The sequence below is a fragment of the Juglans regia genome, chromosome 13 (genome assembly GCF_001411555.2).
Source record: "Juglans regia cultivar Chandler chromosome 13, Walnut 2.0, whole genome shotgun sequence".
In the NCBI taxonomy this organism is placed as follows: Eukaryota; Viridiplantae; Streptophyta; class Magnoliopsida; order Fagales; family Juglandaceae; genus Juglans; species Juglans regia.
Window position 1 is genome coordinate 3,751,264 of NC_049913.1, and position 18,748 is coordinate 3,770,011.

General features: G+C 36.4%; 1 protein-coding gene across 5 annotated transcripts; it reads right to left on the reverse strand.

Moving 5' to 3' along the window:
• Positions 1-4: 4 nt before the first annotated feature.
• On the reverse strand, positions 5-18,514 carry LOC109007053 (separase). 5 transcript variants are annotated; one of them, XM_018986562.2, is made up of 27 exons: positions 17,828-18,514; positions 17,431-17,608; positions 17,246-17,353; positions 14,831-14,965; positions 14,251-14,741; positions 13,334-13,442; positions 13,065-13,190; positions 12,299-12,592; positions 12,105-12,221; positions 11,777-11,998; positions 11,556-11,666; positions 11,302-11,448; positions 10,821-11,183; positions 10,656-10,745; positions 9,377-9,640; positions 9,155-9,278; positions 8,217-9,035; positions 6,491-6,734; positions 5,616-5,718; positions 4,260-4,457; positions 3,854-3,909; positions 3,550-3,779; positions 3,210-3,453; positions 2,498-2,900; positions 1,840-2,079; positions 1,486-1,573; positions 5-1,366 (listed from the first exon to the last, which is right to left on the reverse strand). In XM_018986562.2, exons 1-27 carry the CDS (start codon positions 18,463-18,465, stop codon positions 855-857), a joined length of 6,654 nt encoding a protein of 2,217 aa, XP_018842107.2. In that variant the 5' UTR covers positions 18,466-18,514; the 3' UTR covers positions 5-854. The 5 variants fall into 5 exon arrangements, with proteins under 5 accessions (XP_018842107.2, XP_018842106.2, XP_035540727.1 ...); XM_018986561.2 differs by having other exon boundaries at positions 3,210-3,456; XM_035684834.1 differs by having other exon boundaries at positions 11,556-11,678.
• Between the last annotated feature and the right edge of the window lie 234 nt (positions 18,515-18,748).

An 18,748-nucleotide genomic window follows, 5' to 3' on the forward strand; every position in this document is an offset into this window, starting at 1 on the left:
GAACATTTCGAAAAGTAAAATGATTAATAAGAAGGCTAACAGAGACGATGAAATAATAATAAAAAAGCAGCAAAACAAGAAGGTTGAATTTCAAGCTCAAAACCAACGTAAACGATGTGGAGGAGTCAATATGAGCTTAATAATAACAGATTTACCAATCGGATCCAGCTGCTGGAGTTCAAATATGATCTGGAAAAAGGGATAAAAGACGAGCCTGCTCGCTCCATTTACTTGACGGACTGGGTCTCCACTTCAGTGCATGCCCAGACTTGGAAGAGTGCCTTCTTCCAGGTGAAGAGAGATTCCTTTATAAAGCATCCAAAATGTCAAATCAACGTTTCTAATCCTCCAAGGTTGAAAGGAAATAAAAGCTGCATTACACGGGACTGATTGTGGTAAATATTAGAACATAACTTAGTCGCTTTCTCCGGGGCCCAACAGTATGTAATAGTTACAAGGAATGCAAAATGTCAAGAATTGAAGGACAACCTAAGTAATAAGCCGTTTATTATGGGCTAGATGTCCAAACTTCCGGCCACTGTAGATTTAAAATGTAATGGTCGTGTATAAAAATGACTCTGCAAGTTTGTCTTAATTGCCAACTTCCTTGGTTTTGGGCGGCATAGACATTGCACAAGTCCTACCTTTTTTGGTCGCATTAATGACATATCCCAGAAGAAATGGCTAAAAATGGATCAAACATGTGGGAGAATCCGAATGAATTGTGCTTTCAACGGGCAGCCCACATCCTAGGTGGAGGCTAGAAGGGATTGCTACACCAACAATGGATGTGTGATGATGGTATTCCAAACCAGGCTACACAAATATAATTGAGCTGATTTTGGTGGACACAGCTACAAATCCTTCGCCCTCCTTATACCCGTCGGGACACCATAACATACAGGTGATGCCCCAATCAAGAAAGGGAGAGTGCAAGCCTCACGAGCCTGAGCCATGAATGATCCAATCTTTCGTCTATGGTCACAGAAGTCCAAACTTGTTTCACAAGCTTCAGGTGATTTTTTCCTCTGGGTTTTTCTCCTTGCATTGCCTTTACAGCCCCTTACGGTCATTGCCTCAAGTTCTGCACACAATAAATCACATTGGACACAACCCAAGGAACAACTGGATCTTTCTCTCAACCAAGCATCAAGCATGGCTTTCCCAAATCGGTCAATATCTTTGTCTGTCACTTCCCATAGATTGGCAACAATGACAGGAGAACCAGCTAAGAGATAAGATAGGGGGGTGCCTTGTGGAACGTAACAGCCATTTAGCATCAAGGAGCCACTACTGCAGCCCATCAAGAGAGTAGCAGCACAGTTTTCAAGTTTTTGAATCTCATGCCTGGGAATGTACTGTGCTCCTGTACCACCCATACAGAAGTAAAATTTAACACGATTGAAGGGAGAGTTTGCAAACCAAATCAATAGTTCCAGAAGGAATACATGGATAAAAAGAATATATGAAATAACACTAGTATACCACTTCCATGGCCAAAATAAATGAAAAGATCGTGACTTTTTAAGGCTGCAATCAATACTTCAACTGTTGGTGCAGATCCAGCCTTCCCCTGTAGAGTTATTTGCATTTACATGAGTTAATCTAAGAAACAAGCAAGCAATTAGCAATCTCTTAAATTTCGTACATAGCTTGATTAGGAATTATATCAAAAGTTAAAAAAAACGAAGTCAAGTGTGCAGTCCAAAGATGGCATGCGTGTGCAGGAGTATAAATACATGTATAAATCTACATATGTATGAGGGTCACTTCAACTGGAAATCCCTGTTATGGACCGCCAACGGCTCCTTTAATGACCAAAGTAACCAGGAAAGTTACCTCCAGGTTCTGGTCTCTAAACCACTTCTCAAATTCAACTTGTGTGCTGCTGAGATCACCACTGGGATTCAACAGGTAAAATGCGTCCAAGGGATCTATCAGAGGAAAGCTAGCAACAATCTTCCCAACCTGCTCTTGATGGTGGTGGCTTCTATCAAGTGCAGCAGAGATGCTGCCAACAGACGGCATGCGATAAACCTCCTGGTTTCTTAATATTGGTAAATTCTCCCATGGAAGCATCTGTCAATGTCAATGATCTTGTTAAAAAAAAGGGCATAAAAATAGGACAAATCATTCCTCCATCCCCAAAAAGATACAATAATCACGGCAGACCAGGCGTGATACACAAGTATGTTCAATCCTTAATTTGCCCAGCTAAGCAAAGAGAAGGCATCTCCAAAATACAATGAATTTTGCTCATAAGTACATGTCAAAAACTATGGCTGAAGAAATTGATGTGGCAGTGTCACATGTGACTGCCCCGCCAATTTTGTAAATTCCTTTTAGTAAAAAAAAAGTGTCCCTAGAATTTCTTGATTAAATAAAGTCAATTCCAAATCATTTGAATAAGTGGAACAAAGTCAAACACAACTTCAAGATTAATTGCTGGCTCTGTAAAGTTTTGAAGACCAAAAAAAAAGTAAAATCAAAGACCCACCTGCACCTCACAGTCCAACACTAAAATTATTGCTTCTCGATTAATAGAGTCTTCCCCTTCAAGCTTTTTCACTGCTTCCTTCACTAATTGGAAGGCCAACTCATCCTGTTTCTCGCTTCCATTGGATGCATTGAAAGATGTCCCACAGTTTGCTTCATCACGATATCCTACTTTATCAACATAGTAACCTCTCCTCAAGCAAAGCTGCAAAACACCTGCTTCTTCAAAGGCATCCTTGGAGCCTCCAAGAATAACATTAAGAAGGCTTTCATTGACTTCCAGCTTACACTTGGATTTTAGATCATGCACCAGTTTCTTATGTACCAAGTCCAGGTGCTTGCAATTAGACCATTCTCCTAGAAGCACATATCTAAAGGGACCCAACCATGAATCTTCTAAGTTCCTGGTCAATGGAATCATGGAAGTACCAAACATTATATCATTTCTCATGCAATATAGTGAAATTCTATCAAGAGCCATTAATTAAGAGAAGAGCATAAGTTGGCAGTATTTACATCCTAAACTAACATCTATCCAATTGAAGAAAGAAACAAAGTTGGTACGTCTGCCTATTCCAAATCATACTAATGAGCCCATGCTGCAAGTCCACACAGGGTAACATAAAAACTTTTTTTTGATAAGTCAGGGTAACATAGAAACTTACAAATATAAAAGGAAAGATTCTATTATAAAAGGAAGAGAGGTAACCTACCTCAGCAATTTACCAAGACGGCGATCAAGCTCCTTTCTCCACATCCACCACATTGTCCTATTACTTTTTGTATCTTCTATGGGAAACATTGAAGATGACAGATAATTCTCTTCCAATATTAGCTTAAACGCAGGAGCTACATCATCAACCACAGTAGAACCCCATGGACAGTGCCAATGTTTACCCACATCCAAACTCTTACAAAGTTTACGACAGCCAGAGTTAGCATCATCATCTGAATATTCTGCTACAATTTCCCAGGTTATTTAGGATGTTATAAATAAGTAATAGTGGTATGTGAGATTTCAATGAATTTGCATGCCTCTGTTAAGATAAATACCTTCTCTGACAGGATCCACGGGCAGAAGTAAAACAACAGGTTGACTCATAGAGTTGAAGCGCGACACTAGCATCCATGCACCAACACATGTAGGATAAAGCAGCAAATTTTTTAGTAATCTAGCATAAGCACCTCCAAGCAAACTTATGCAAACCACTGTCACGCCAGGAAGGCCCGCAAAGAATTTTGTTACAAATTCTTCAAGTTTCTGAGTAGAGTCAGGTGCAAGCCTGCAACAGGACAAAGAGACTGATTCAGTTAGAGAGTGATTTGATGCTTCAGTTATAAGAGCAGCAGGTACAACCTCAGCAAGTTGCTTGTTTCTTCTCCTCTGCAGGTAGAGCCAGGAACATATGGACCCTGAAAATACAATTTATTAACCTATGAAACAGCATATGCTACTTATGCTCTGGAGAACCACCAAATGACTAAAAAACATAACACCAAACTTTCCCTCTTCGTTTATTTTTATTTTCACATAGGACCAAGATTCATATGCTTTGCATGCATATCTAAGGAAGTATCCAAAGGTGTAAGCAACAGTTGCTTTCTGAAAATGCTTGGAAATAGTTGAAATGATGAGCGTATAATCTCAAATAAAGGGGAAGTTCACAAAACTTGACATAGATGACATGTTCAATCACAAGATTAAGTGATTGGGCCAAAAAGTGCACTGAAAGGATAGGCAACAAATACACTTGCAGGCATACCTCAGCATCCACAAGGTGTTGGACTTTGGATCTCCCAGTCATATTTGAAAATAACTGGTAATTAAGATGAGTGCCAAGTGAAGCTTGATGAAAATATGAAGCCCATTGATAGTCAGTGAGTGCTTTGCAGGAAGATAGCAATGGAAAAAGCTTAGTTGAGGCAGAAAGTACATACACAGTAGCCAGTAGTTGAGAAACCTGTTGTATCAGTAAATGTTAATAGTTAATCAACTTGATTACATGAAAGGAAGTCGACTTGGGCAAGAGAAGAAAGAGCTTTCAAAAGTCCTAACTGCAACATTTGGAAGCCAAGGTAAAAGTGGAAGTGGAATCAACCTGGGCTGAACTCTAAAAGCCCAAGGTCCAATGAGGGTTTATCTTTTATCCTTTTTTTTTTTGCATAGAACAGGACCAACACTATATCCAACTTGACCCAGTAACCCGAAGTCCAAATCAGTTTTATTGGCAAGGAGAGAAGTATTATGTCCCCATATCTGATTTAAAAAGTCCTAGACTAACACTAACAATGTCAATGCAATCAGATCCATTCTAAAACCCATTGTCTTTAAATCAAAACAGTAATTTTATACAAAAATAGCTAACCATTGTGAGGGTCTTTTTTAATTTGTAAATTTTAATAAACCATTATTAAAAAATTCTTAAAATTGATATTAGGTTCAAAGTCAGATGATCTAAAACTAACTTCTCAGTCATATAATTCAGTATCACCTTTTTATAATGAGGCTGAATTTCTAGTCCCCCTACTAATTGAAAGCCACAGATGTAGGTAAACTGCTGAAATCACTCCTAATATAGGTCAAAATGTCACAAATCATGACCTTATAATTTTTCATCATGTATACAGCTTTCAACCATGTTATAATAGAAGAATCAGAATTTAGACCTAGTCCAAGAATAATGGTCTCCCAGACATGAAGATATCTCTCTGCCTGCGTTCTTTTAATGAGTTAACTATATTTTTTTTTCGACTACAACGCTGAGATCAATATCCTTAAAAATAATTCAGGGTAGCCAGACCAAGATAAATCATTGAATTGATATGAGAAACTACTCCAGTTTAGAGAAGCACATGGACAGGTCATCCAGGGAATTTGAGTTATTATGCACCAGAAATTAACACAGACCAAAAAACAATAGGCTCAAAGGATCTTCTGAAGGGAGACAAAATAACTCCCAGAGATCAAGAAAGATTCAGTATCATCAAATTATCAAGTACGGCGGTCAAAGCAATGACCAAACATTCATTATCGTCAAATATGTCTAGGACAACATTGAAAGAAATAAGACAAAAAAGCCATAAAAATCAAGATAAAGAAAATTTAAAGAAAGGTTGACCTTCTCAAAAAGTAGAGGAACCTCACGGCAGAGAACAAATGCCAGCATCAACCAAGACACTAGTTTTGATACATGAATGTTAAATAGATCACAGCAAGCGGTCCTGATCACAATTCCAACAAAAAGAGAGAGGGAAAGGAAGTTATTTGCGAAAAGTCAATGACAATAAAGTAGACATTACTGCTCTGATAGATGCAGAAAATGTAAATACATGCTTATGTCATAGGTATAATTTAATCAAACATCGCTGAGTGAGGAGAGAATGATCTGTCAAACCTACCAACTAGGATACTATTGCGAGTGTGCCTGCAAGCATGTGAGTACAATACAAGAAAAAACGATCTTCTCATCTAACACAAATTTCAAATGAATGAGAAAGACAGTGATATGAAACAAATATGGTCACAAAATCATGAGGTGACTGAGATATTAAAGAACTTCTAAAAAAAACAAAATCCACTTACAACAGCATCTTCAAAGGGTATCTTAAAAAAAGGGGGAACTTGAACTTTTCACCCACAAACTAGATTAACGGTCAGATCTAAACTGATGGTAAAAATTGAAAATTATGCATAGATAAAGGGTTATATTGGAACTTTTGGTAGTTTAGGGTGTAAAATGAAAATAGGTGGTAGTTTGTGGGTGAGAAGTGCAGTTCCCCAAAAAAAATAAGTCAACATCAGCACATCTTATTAGGAATCTGAAATAACTATGTGTTGATACCATTATCATTTTTAACAATTCTTTGAAAAAACTAGGGGAGGAAGACAAAACACACATTTCCAGTACAGATATGAATAAAATGCATGAAAGATATACTTTTTTATATAAGTAGAACGCATGAAAAATACACAAGAACCTACAGTTACAAATACCTTGTATCCTTGGAACGGTAACTCTTAAAAGAATACCAACATATGTTGTAAAGTATTACTGCACGCTCGACAGCGAACACATCTCCAGCAATCTCCTTCCCAAAAAAATCAAGCAAGGAAGTGAGAGGAACAGAAGAGTTGGTATGAATCTGACTAGATGGGTTTCTGCTGACTAGGACTGCTATGCTTTGGAAAAACAATTCATGTGTTTCATGAATCTGACCACGGTTGCCAAAGCATTTTCCTGAAGACGAAAACATAACAGTGATAATTACAAAGTCTCCATAGTTGCAAGAATGTAATGAAAGAAACAAAAGCATTCTCTTCATGTGATACACCACCTTGCGAGCCCCTACTGGTTCTGGTTTTGTTTTTTAGGTTGATAAACTTGGTGTTGATTTCTGGTATTGGTTTCAGTCGTTTTCAAGCACTAAGGTTTTGTTTCATCAATGAAGTGAGTGTAGTTATAAGAATTGATATAGGTTAATTGATATCACTTCAGCTACAAAATGCAGCCTATGAACTCCTACTTAACTCCAATTGCCAAAGCTCTAGTTACAGCAGCTGAAAAAGGTAGGCAAAAGAAAGGTTTTTATCAATGGCCACAAACAATTTAGGGTACATTGTTGAAATGCTGCCTCTATAAAATCCAAACTTATTCCTAAACTAAAATCACTAAAGTTGATAATATCCTCAGCCATGCCTAGCCTAGTTTAACAATTAGAAGCAAAACAATAACTACTTATATTAGTTAGTGCACAAGTTTAAAAATGAAATGAAACTTGAGCACTAAACTTTAAAAATTTAGCAAAAGAAGGAACTGGGTATTTACACCTCTTACCCCCTATTTAGGTTTTGTAATGCAACAAAACTATTTTTCCCTTCATAATGAAATCAAGTGTATATTGTACAACGGTGCTCTCATAATCTGACACCCCCACTCTCTACACCTCCGGGCTTCTCATAATCAATGGGCAGACCACCACCACTACTTTCAAATTACTTCCGAAGGCTTTCTTTCTCTGATCTGATTGAAAAGTGGAGGAATTCCGCAAAGAAAGGAAAGGGAAGCAGCCTTGAGGGATGAATAGGGTCTTTGGACTTCCCTTTTTACTATTTTGATAGAGGGGGATGGAGAAAGTGGACAAACAGACTCGCATGTTCTTTACATGTTCTGGGCATCCAAGACCCAATAATACAGTTATCTCATTCCAACACTATAGGAGTCAATTTACATATTTAAGAAGCTAGCGATTTTGTAAATATGTAACGTAAGAGAACAATTTCAGATGCTGGCACCTTCTAAAATGTACAAAAAACAAGGTGAATAGGATATCAAGACAAAACATCACCAATTCAATGTTCTTTTTGTTGGGGGAATTGACAAATAATATATAAACTGAAAACAATTTTCAGATGCTGGCACCATCTAAAATTAAAAAAGAACATGGTAGATAGGATATCAAGACAAAACAGCACCAATTTGATGTTCTTTTTTGTTGGGGGAAGGGTGATCGACGAAAAATATATAAAATTATTAACTTGAAAATGGCTTCAAGCATATTGTCAATAAATATGTAATCTGAAAGAAAAAGAGTAACTTAATTTGTGTTTTAAATGACACATTGTCTTTATGGGATATAAGTTCAATTAGGGTCAATTTACCGAAGTGTTTGTGTGGGAGAACTACTCTGTGAATGATCAGAGCAAAATAGTTTGTACATACCTATGTCAGTGAGAAGCCTAGATGAAAGCCGTCTTCGGACAAACTCCCACTTCAGATGAATAAAATTATTCAATAACCCAGATTCTATAACTTCCATTACAAGGCACTGCCAACACAACATGTTGTTGCAAATGCATTTTATTTTAACGCCAAAAGCAGCTTTACAATTTTTTGTTTCCCGGAGTAACTCTTGCTGAGTAAATGTATTGGAGGAAGATGCATTATCACCTTTCAAATATCTTGAAACGCCGACTTGAAACTCACCAGACGTGCTCATACTTTGGTTCTGCATAGATCGATATCTGGATCGAGTTAACCTTGAATTATTTTCAGGGATTAAACAATTCTCCTTTACCAAAGGCTTGGGAGCGTTATTTCTGAACTTTTTGGCTTCCGCCTTTGTTTTTGGCACATCCCTCGTTTTTTTCCTCCTATCTTGTTCAGTTGCCACAAAATGAGCAGAATTATTACTGACACCACATTCAGCATCTTTCACATGATTTTTCTTAAGTACTGTACTTTCAGCATTCGCCTTTTCAGGAAAAGTAACATGGTTTTTCCACACGGAAAGATTTAGTTTGTCCAGGGCCAATTTGTACAGATTTTCAGCATGCAACAATCTCTCTGCAGAAATCTCTGCTTTAGTACTATCAAAAGTATTTTGTGATAAATCTCCAAGATGCTGATCAATTGTTGCTTCCATTATCAATCTACATTTAATGCAAGAAAAAGCCGTGCTAGTATCAATCAAAATTTTCTTGGCACTTTGAAGTTCCTTCTCCGCCAAATCCCAAAGTCGTTTCTTGCGGTATAGTTTTCCTGTAAAAATCCACACATATTCAGAAAGTTAGCTCACAACTAAGTTTCTTTCTAACCAAGTAGGGAGTGAACAATTAACATTCAAAGGAACAAATGCAACAAGAAGTATAATATGATACCTAAGACAGAGGAGAAAGCAACTATAAACGGTGGCAAGAGATGTAAGCAAGAGATGTTTTTTCCCCAATTCAAAAAAGTTTCAGCTTCAACTCCATTTCCAATTATTTCATGAATAATTCCAACCTGCATGTTATATGATCATGCCAACGATTCAAATGTTAGCAAAAAAGGGCAAGAACACTGAGGTTGAGTTCAAGAACAGAAGGAAAAACAAGCCAAACCTGAAGAGTGCTTTCAAGATAACATTGGAGTACATTCCATGGACTAAGATAAACGCTGTCCAAGTCCCATGAAACAGTATGAGAGGACAAAATTTCAGTAGCAACTGATCTGTGAATATGGAGATTCTTAAGGCCATATGTAAGCTTCTGAACGATATCCCCCGTGTCACTGCACCTTTCAGTCTGCTGCTCAACAGAGTACATAAATTTCTCTTGAAAAAGTTTTGTACGCAATCGATGAGCTTCTTTTGCATATGAAAGAGCCTTAAGAGAAGGAAATTCATTAGAAAACAGAAATTATAACGAGATAAAAGAGACAAGTGCATATTCAGAAGAAGCCAAGAAAATAACCCACTAAAAAGTGTAAAACATGAAGTAACTTGAGAACAGTTTGGCAGTTTTCAAGAACTTCAAAGAACTCTAGCCGACAGCCCTGGAATCAAATTGTATCTCTTCCGCCAATAAATAAGAATAGGAGGGTGAGGTCACTTGTTCAATCTTGTCGGTGTAAGTAGATTACCTATCAATTTCTTTAAGGGGAAAACTACACTTTGCACCTCCAAATTGATACCACTTATGCAAACCAAACCAGAGTCTAAAACATCAATACTGGTATTTGCTCTTGTAAAGGTATCTTTTTCAGGTAAGATTTTCAACAATCTTTTTTCTTTATGAGTTCCTATTGCCCAAAGAAAGAAAACAATACTTTACATCTTCCCCTGGAAAATGCATTTTACATGATCTACATGTTTAGCAGACTTTTTAAAGGTTTCTTTCTAGGGCTATTCACTTATTTTCTTCCATTTCTGTTGGAAGTTTATCCTATAATCCACAGTCATCTGTTTGCTGTGTTTCTTCCTCACAGGTTTGAAAATGTGGGTTCTAAATGCTTCCAAGTTTTTCCACTTTTTTCATCTTGCAAACTATTTATTGCCAATTAGTGTGTGTGTGTGTCTGTTGATTGTATGACCATTAGTATATACTAGCAACATCTTCTTTGGTCAGTGAAATCTTAAATCCAAAGTTACTCCAAGTTGATCACTTCTACATTTGTCCTACTTAAAATTCCGAGTTTAACTTCACTTTAACCTTAATGAATTATAAACAGCAGCACAAAGCCAAAGGGTTCAATATCTTGAACTCTAACTGGAAAAGATTAAATGCCAAATGGTATTATAACTTTTCTAAAATTAGTATACAACAACATTCCAGGATAAAGCAACTTACAAGATTGACTCTAGGAAGCATAAATTCTAAAAGCAAACTGAACGTGAGTTACCTCAATTAACCTCCCATTTAAGATGAGTCTTTCACTCAAATCATGGTATAGATATCCAGCAAGGAACACAGAATGACTGGGCACAGGAACCTGCAATAAGAATGACAGATAAATAATATTGGCTGCAGATTAAAAATCAGCAGAAGATACTTCAGAGATTCTTACACTTGAAATGAGTTCAAATGCAGCCTCTTTCACTTCATCAACTGCGATATCTGATATAAAAGAGCTCTCAAGATTACAAGAGCCCTGGGAATTTGAAAATAAAAATGAAAAACTCTGTTGGAAACCAACTACTAATGGCCTGGACCCCCTTAGACAGTGTACCCAGAAATCAACAGAGTTAGAATGTCCACCACAATGCTCTGATAATTCGATGAATGCCTCATTTACAGGTGAAACACAAAGCGCATGAGTAGTCCTTCTACACTCCCACAGCATGGCCAAGCAATTCTCCAGGGGGACATTCTTCCTTTTGAATAATCTAGACATCAGCCTATATATGTCCGGGTGATAATCCATGCAACCCTGAGACCATAGACAAAGAGAAAGCAACGCTGTAATTGAAAGGACATTATGTCAAGAAAATGCATAGAAATATGTCTACTTTAGAACCTAAAGCACCTGATACAATAAAGAGACAAACCTTCATCGATAACAAATCAATAACATTATACAGTAGTAGCACTATATTTTCAGGCACGATAGAGCACGGGTCATCTGCAGAGCAATGATCTGGAACAGAAATGCTCAACCATAGATTTATGGCAGCATTAATATCTTGGAAGATTAGCTGCTTCAAAAAAACCAAGCAATATTAAGTAAAACATATAAATAAACATACAACATTTAAAGAATTAATTACTCAATTCTGGAGACTAGCCTTTTAAGCATTAACACCTTTGAGTTTGGTTCAATTTCCTGGGTACATAGCGCACGTAAGCAATACGTCACAGCTAATTGATGACAAGTTGGGATTCCACAGCTACATGTTTCAACACGTGCCTCTTTCTGTTTGAGTAACTAATTCATGATGGTCAAAAACACAAATCCAGAAAGAGCAAGGACTAAATATTTAGTCAATGATGAAGACAAAGAAAAACCAGAACTAAATAACTTACAATTGTAGATACAGAATCAGATAGACACTGAATACAGTCCTTCAAACCTTCGATTCCACGGTCCCTTAATGCCATTCCCTTTCTAACTAAAAGTCTTGACTTTTGTAAACAACTATCAGGTGTAACATACACTTCTTGCAGGAGGATGTCTATAATTTTCATTTGCATTTTATAACAAAATTCTGGGTACAGAGCACTCATTTCCTCGTATGCAAGCAGCTCCTAAACAAATTCATGAAAGAGATGGACAGAAAATAGCTGAGCCACACTTTATAATTATTATTTTTTTCTAAGTAAGAAAGTCATAAAATCTTGACAGAGGCCTGACCTGCTCTAAGATTATGCCAATTGCCCTCTTGTACACTTTTGTAGAAGATGACAGCAAAAAGTACAAGATTAGAGCACTATTCCCCTCATTCAAATCCTTAAAACGTCTACATTCTATCTGCATATCAAATGATGATATGGCTGAGGAAGAAAGAAAAATTATAATGACAACATTTGAAAGCTCGCAAAACATACCTTTACCCACTGTCTCACCAAAGGCACTGGCGCTGGCAACCTTTCAATGACCTTTGCAGCAGCAGACCAATCTTCCAGGCACTCTGCAATTACTCTTTCTGCCTTATGATGGTGGCATTGATGGAGAACATCCAAAAGAAAAGCACCTCTTGTGCATGCATCATTAACAAATTCTATAATAGTATCTTCGGAAAGATCACCAACTAACCCCTCCGATTTCTGTACAGAAAATTGGCACAGATGTTTAACACAAGTCCATGACGCCCTGCAACATAATTTCAATGCCTTTGAAGCCTGCAAAGGTAGAATCAATTCTTAACTTAAACAAACCAGAAGCTTTAAAGCCAATAACGTACAGTCAGATAATGTAGAAAAAAAAGTCACATAATGTCAGAGGGTAGGAACAAAAAGAACCTATCAAGAGCTCACTACCCCAGCTGCATACAAGCAATAACTTAACAATATCAAAGCAGGGTAATAAAAGTGATATTATAGCAGCAACCAAATCCACCTCATTCGCTGGCACCTGCACTGCCCTTTTGCAATTCCAACGTAAACAACCACAAATAATAGAAGCAAACAATCCATCAAAACGATTAGGATGAGATTTCCTAAAACACAATTAGAAAGTTTTTTTTTTAAAAAGTGACTCTAAACTGAAAAGATTCAATCTTAAATAAAATTATGGAAGCAACCAGTTAAAACCGCAGGACACTATAAAAAAAAAACACTAAAAGAACATGCGCTGCTAAAAGCAAAAAAATACCTCTTTGACTTGCTTACTTCGGTACAAAAATACACCAATATTGTGAAAAGAGGCAAATAGGTGTTTAAGCTCTTGAGGTTGAATCCATTCACTGGTAATAATGTGCTTAACTAAGTGAGTGTTACCCTGAAAAAAGAAAGGTAAAAAAACTAGCTTGATTGAGACACATATACCATTTTGTCCCACAATAAGTAAATAGAACCAAAATAAATGAGCTAGTAAAAGCTCATGCTTAGGTCATCAAAATATTACACAATGAGAAAGCCAACCTTCATGTTGAGCTTTGTTCTTATGGAGAGGGTAAAAGCCGCGACAGCAACGGTTAGTACAGCTTTTCTGTTTTCATCAAATCCGTCTCTCTCTCTTTCATATGAACAACTAGTCGCATGAAGAAACAAATTCAGAGAAGCCTTATTGCTAAATTGATTCATCTATAAACCATGCCAGTAAACATTAAAGAAGTAAAAACTCCCAAAATAATATATATACATAAGTTTCAAACATCCATAACTCTTCTTGGCCACGACACTTTAGAATTCATTCTTTCATGGACCCTTTTTGCTGTGATATTTAAGACTAAGACGAGGAAATGAAATATAAATAAAAAATCTAAAAAGTGCATCTCAAATGCTAGATTGGCGAATCAGTAGTAAATGTGACAGTTACTCTCCAAACTTCTATCCAAATGAATCATAATAAAAATGAGGACCAATACCTTATCATTTGGAAAGCAGATTAAGATCCAGATTCTACTAGGTAGACTATCAACCTTTTGCCATATTATTTCAGCCAGAATGGTTTCCATAAATGAGTACAACATTACAACCCCTTTCATGGACAAGAAGCCTTTTGTCACAGCTATAGCGAAGAAAGGACATAAATAACGACTTCTAAAATTGGGTTCACAAAAAGAAAAGAAAAAGGAGTAAAGTCCAAGTAAAACACAAACCAAGAAAAACAAATCACTCCTCATATTAAAAACACTCAACTATATCTGAAACAACGGTAAAAAAAATTAAACCACAGGAAAGCAAGTAACGGGGGGTGGAATAAATTGAAGGAACACCCTCAAAAGCTTTGCATATGGGTTACATGTAATGTGTAGATCAAACGTACAGTGCGGGCTTTAAGGGATGCAAGGAAAAGAAACAAATGAAAAAAAATAAACAATGTAATGGTAAGTTACCTTTGACAAGAAAGAAAAATATCAGCAAAGTGATATAATGCATCCTGGATTATATAGAGTTTTGTAGTAACAAAAGCATCTTCATTTTCACCAATAAGCTGTTTCCTTTCTGAATTTACTAATTCAGCTAGTGGATGGCATAAGAATTTCAATGCATTTAAGTAAACCACCAGAGAAGCTTTTCTTTTCCTCTGTTTGCAAGGCATGGAGACTTCATGATCAGAACTCAAATGTGAACAAATCTGACAAGCAGAATCTGTATATTTAACACAATTCTCTTTGCAGTCAATATGAAAGTAACTATCACAAGAACCAAGTAGAGCAGCTAAATTCTGCAGTATTTTCCCATCATCACGTAAAACTCTAATTGCAGACTCATCTTTAGCACCATCAGCGGATGTGAGACCATCACCTCGGGACTTAACATCAGAATTGATAAGGTGCAACCCAGCAGCATAAAGCCTGATTATCATATCAAACGGAGGCCTAACCTGCCAAGAAAACTCAATTAAAATGCAATGCAGACATTAAAAAAACACAACTGAGAAATGCATGTAAACAGACCACGTAAACAAGATACCTGATGGGAATCACCTGCTATTTTGTTCAGATGTGTCGCCATTGGAATACATAAGTTTGCACTTGCAGTTCGGCATTTATTGGCACAATAAGAAACAAGATCAACATACTCTATTCCGGGATTTTCCATTTCAAACTGGAAAAGAAGAAAATATATCAATATAATACTTTTTGACACTCAAACTTAAAAACCAAGGCCATGTTCAGTCAATTCCAATTTTCAAAATTTTTTGAAAATTTTTTCAACTTTTAACCAAACATCTTTCAATCTAATTTAAATTTTACTATTTCAACTTTTTATCCAATCATTTAATAAGACTTCAATAAAAAGTCAAAAACACAAAAACTAAAACAACTTTAACAAAAATAAAAACCAAAAGATCCCAAAAAATTATATTTAAACCATAGTTTTTAATTCCGTTCCATTCCACCTAGACTTTTCCGTACCGGTGTAGTACTTTGTACACTATACTTCCTTGTTCCATTTCATTCCAAATTCAGACCTGTTTCTGCCATTCCGGGTCCTATTCCGTTCTGGACTGTTTTAATAGCAGTTTTGTAATTTTCTTGGGTTTAGATGGCATTTTTGTAATTTTTAAATACAAATGGTATTTAATTAATTCTAAAATCTAAAAGGTACTTATATAATTTTAATTTTTTTGTAACTTTAAATATGTTCCATCATTCTCTCTTTTTTAAATATCATTATTTTTAATAATTTATCTACTCTTTTTTTCTTTGTTTTTTGTGTCTCAACTCAAGTTTGTGATTTTTTTTAATATTACCTTCACAAAACCTAATAAAAAATACATCTCAAGTTTTTCAAAAAAATTCTCAAACATTCAATTCATTAACCAAACATGGCTTGATCTTCTCATATTGATAAATGTTAAAGCTGATGAAAAAACAACACAATCTCCAAACTTCAAAAGCACTGCATAAAAGGCCAGGAGCCAATAAGTAGTTACGGTGTTTGATACCACTAAAAACAAAGAATAGCATTTCCCATAAAGAGAAAGCATGAAAATAGTATTTATTTATTTTTATAAGTAAACATAGTATTTATTCTTGGGTTGGCTTGGGAGAAATAAGAGAGTCAATACTCATATTCCATCAACAGTAACACTTGTGTAACACCATTGACATGGCAAGCATTGATACGTATGTCACATCAACCATAAAAATGATTAGCTTGACTGTCTACCGCTTCATTGGTGTTACATGAGTGTTACACTTTGATATTAACAGTATAATTTTCAAAATAAGAGTACTAGAATCTTAAAGAGTTCATACAGTGTATCATCAAAGAACAAAAACAAAGCATCACCCAAAAGCCTTTCTTGTTGAAAACCATAAACCACAAAATATGGTGTGTTAACTTGCAACTCATACACCAAAAACCTAGTAAATACTTTATTACTCTTAGAAAAGTTGAATGCCAGCCAATTTACATTTCAATAAACATGAAAATAACAAGCATGTGATCATATTACCATAAATTATATTTTTTTAATGAAAAACATCAAAGACAGTGCAAACACAACATTTTTTTACCAAGTTAAATTTCGGACCCATGTAACATTGTTCACATTCCACAAATTAAGTAAATCATCAGCTTTTCACCGATGAAACATGTCTCCTAGAAATGGTTTGCATCGAAAGGTTTGAACCTCAGACTTGGAGAAGCATACCACCAAAGACCCTCACAGTCACCACTTGAGTTAACCCCTAGGAATTTTAATTATACAATAGCATAGATTTATAGATATCACAATTTTGTATGTTAATATATGTTATTAATTGCATGTTTGGGATTGCAATGGGAAATATAACTTATAATTTTAAGGCTTATAGCTTATAACTAATTTCAGTAATAAGTTCTACTATTAAAACGTTATTTATTGTTTGGTAACCATATGTTTAAAATACTTTCAAACATATTACATTTGTTTGTAAACAAATTAAAAAGTACTTTCTGAGCTAGAAATGACCATTATTTGATTTTTTTAACAATTATGACCATATTCTTGATAGTTTGAAAGTTGTAATTATTTAAAGTTTATTTTCGCCCATCGACAGTCTTTTAAAATTAGAATTACATTCTGTATTATCCGAAAAATCACGTTTGAGAAAAAGCATCACAATGATACTTTTACTCAAAAGTACTTTTTAGCTTATTTGATATTAAAAAGTATTCTAATACGTAACACTCAAACAAACTAATTTTTTCATTAAAATTTTTTTAAAGCTATTTAAGCATTTTTAAAGACTCTGAACGCAACCCCAAACTGGCCCTAAATAAGGTAAATTTTATTTTTACACTAAACATAGACGTAGCTGAAACTAACAATAGAAGTCCTTGTTGAATCACATGACTCATTCGTTGGAGTTCTTACATGAATAAGATAAGTATTACCTTGCATTCGCGGGCAATGGAGTCCAATACACATATTAATATTTCAATTATGAGTGAGGATCTATCTTCTTGTAGTGAGAATAGAGATGAACATATCCGCCGGGCAAACTGCAAGTTAACTGACGGTTAAGAAACACATAAAGGTCCCTTATAGTACATATGGCTAGAAATCAGATACGGGTCACCTTGTAAATTTGATCTGTTAAAGATGACTTTTCATACTCGGTCAACGCAGCATAGCAGAGTGTGCGTACTAGCTTCTCATCAAAGCATGCTAGCTCCCCTACTAAAAGCAAAGTGCATTTCCCCAGATAGGTCACGAGCACCCTGTGCAACTTCTCGTATGCATTGGCATCTAATACCCTGACACATTCAAATTTAGATCAACTAATCAATGAACCATTCTTCTAGGTCCAGATAAGCAAACTACATCATTTTATTTCACAAAATGAAGCAAATCTCAGCACTTAACGGTCCAACAACAACACATAACCAGGGAATATCTCAATTTCCATTCCTTATCCCACATTTTCTCCACAAACAAACGCATAATAATATCTCGAACCATCCAAAGTCACGAACCTGAACCACGGCCGAACCTCCTCCGTCAAAACAAGAACCCTCCTGTACACCTCGTCATCCTTGATCTGCCCCATTGCCGCGCACTTCACCAGCGTCACAACCAACTCCACAACCAAAAACGCAAACTCCTTATCACTACCACCTCCCTCCACATCCGGCACGAACTTCCCCGCGGATTTGGCCGATTTCTTCACCCCGAAATTGATACCCTTGAAGCTCTCCAAAACCCTAAACCCCTCGTCCTCGGCGTCGCCATATCGCCCGCAGGCCACCATACAATGGACCATCCGCATCCTCTGGACATGTACCGAATAAGGCTTGCAGGAGAGCTGTGAAGACACGGATTCCAGGCAATCCAGGCAGAGTCGGTAAATATGGAAAAGTTCGAGGGCAAATTGGTCATTAAAATTATGGGGATCGGAGAGGCGTTTGGGGAGAAGGGATAGAGTGAGGTTGAGAAAAGGAAGGAATTTCTTTGCGAGCGGCCGGATTATGGAGTGGTCGATGGATTTGTATGGTTTCTTGGGGTTCGTGAGATCCGAGAAAGGATGGAGGTAGTCGGAAAACAGGGAATAGATGCCTGTGGACTCCGATGATTCGAGCTTGGAAAGAAGAGAGGACTCGGAGGCTGAAGCCATTGACAGTGATGAGAGATACGAATGGAAGTGGGGAAAGAATGAGCGCGGAATTGAGACTAGACGAAGAACGATGAAAGGGGTTTATTAAGGGCGCGAAGGGAGCCCGCCCAGCTCTTATTTCAAACCGAGGGCCGAGGGGACAGTCCACGGCTTCATTATTAACCACGTCTTCACTGCAATTCTGCAAGAATTATGCAATTATTTTAAAAAATAGTATAATTTATTATTAAAAAATTAATTTTTTTATTTAAATTTTATATTTATTAATTTTTTTAAATAAATT

Coding starts and splice junctions, on each gene's coding strand:
- LOC109007053 (XM_018986560.2), bottom strand. CDS start 18,465: ATGGCTTCAGCCTCCGAGTCCTCTCTTCTTTCCAAGCTCGAATCATCG. Junction 5,719..6,490: donor TACCGTTCCAAGGATACAAG/GTATTTGTAACT, acceptor AATTGTGATCAG/GACCGCTTGCTGTGATCTAT. Junction 2,080..2,497: donor TGTTGGACTGTGAGGTGCAG/GTGGGTCTTTGA, acceptor TGACATTGACAG/ATGCTTCCATGGGAGAATTT.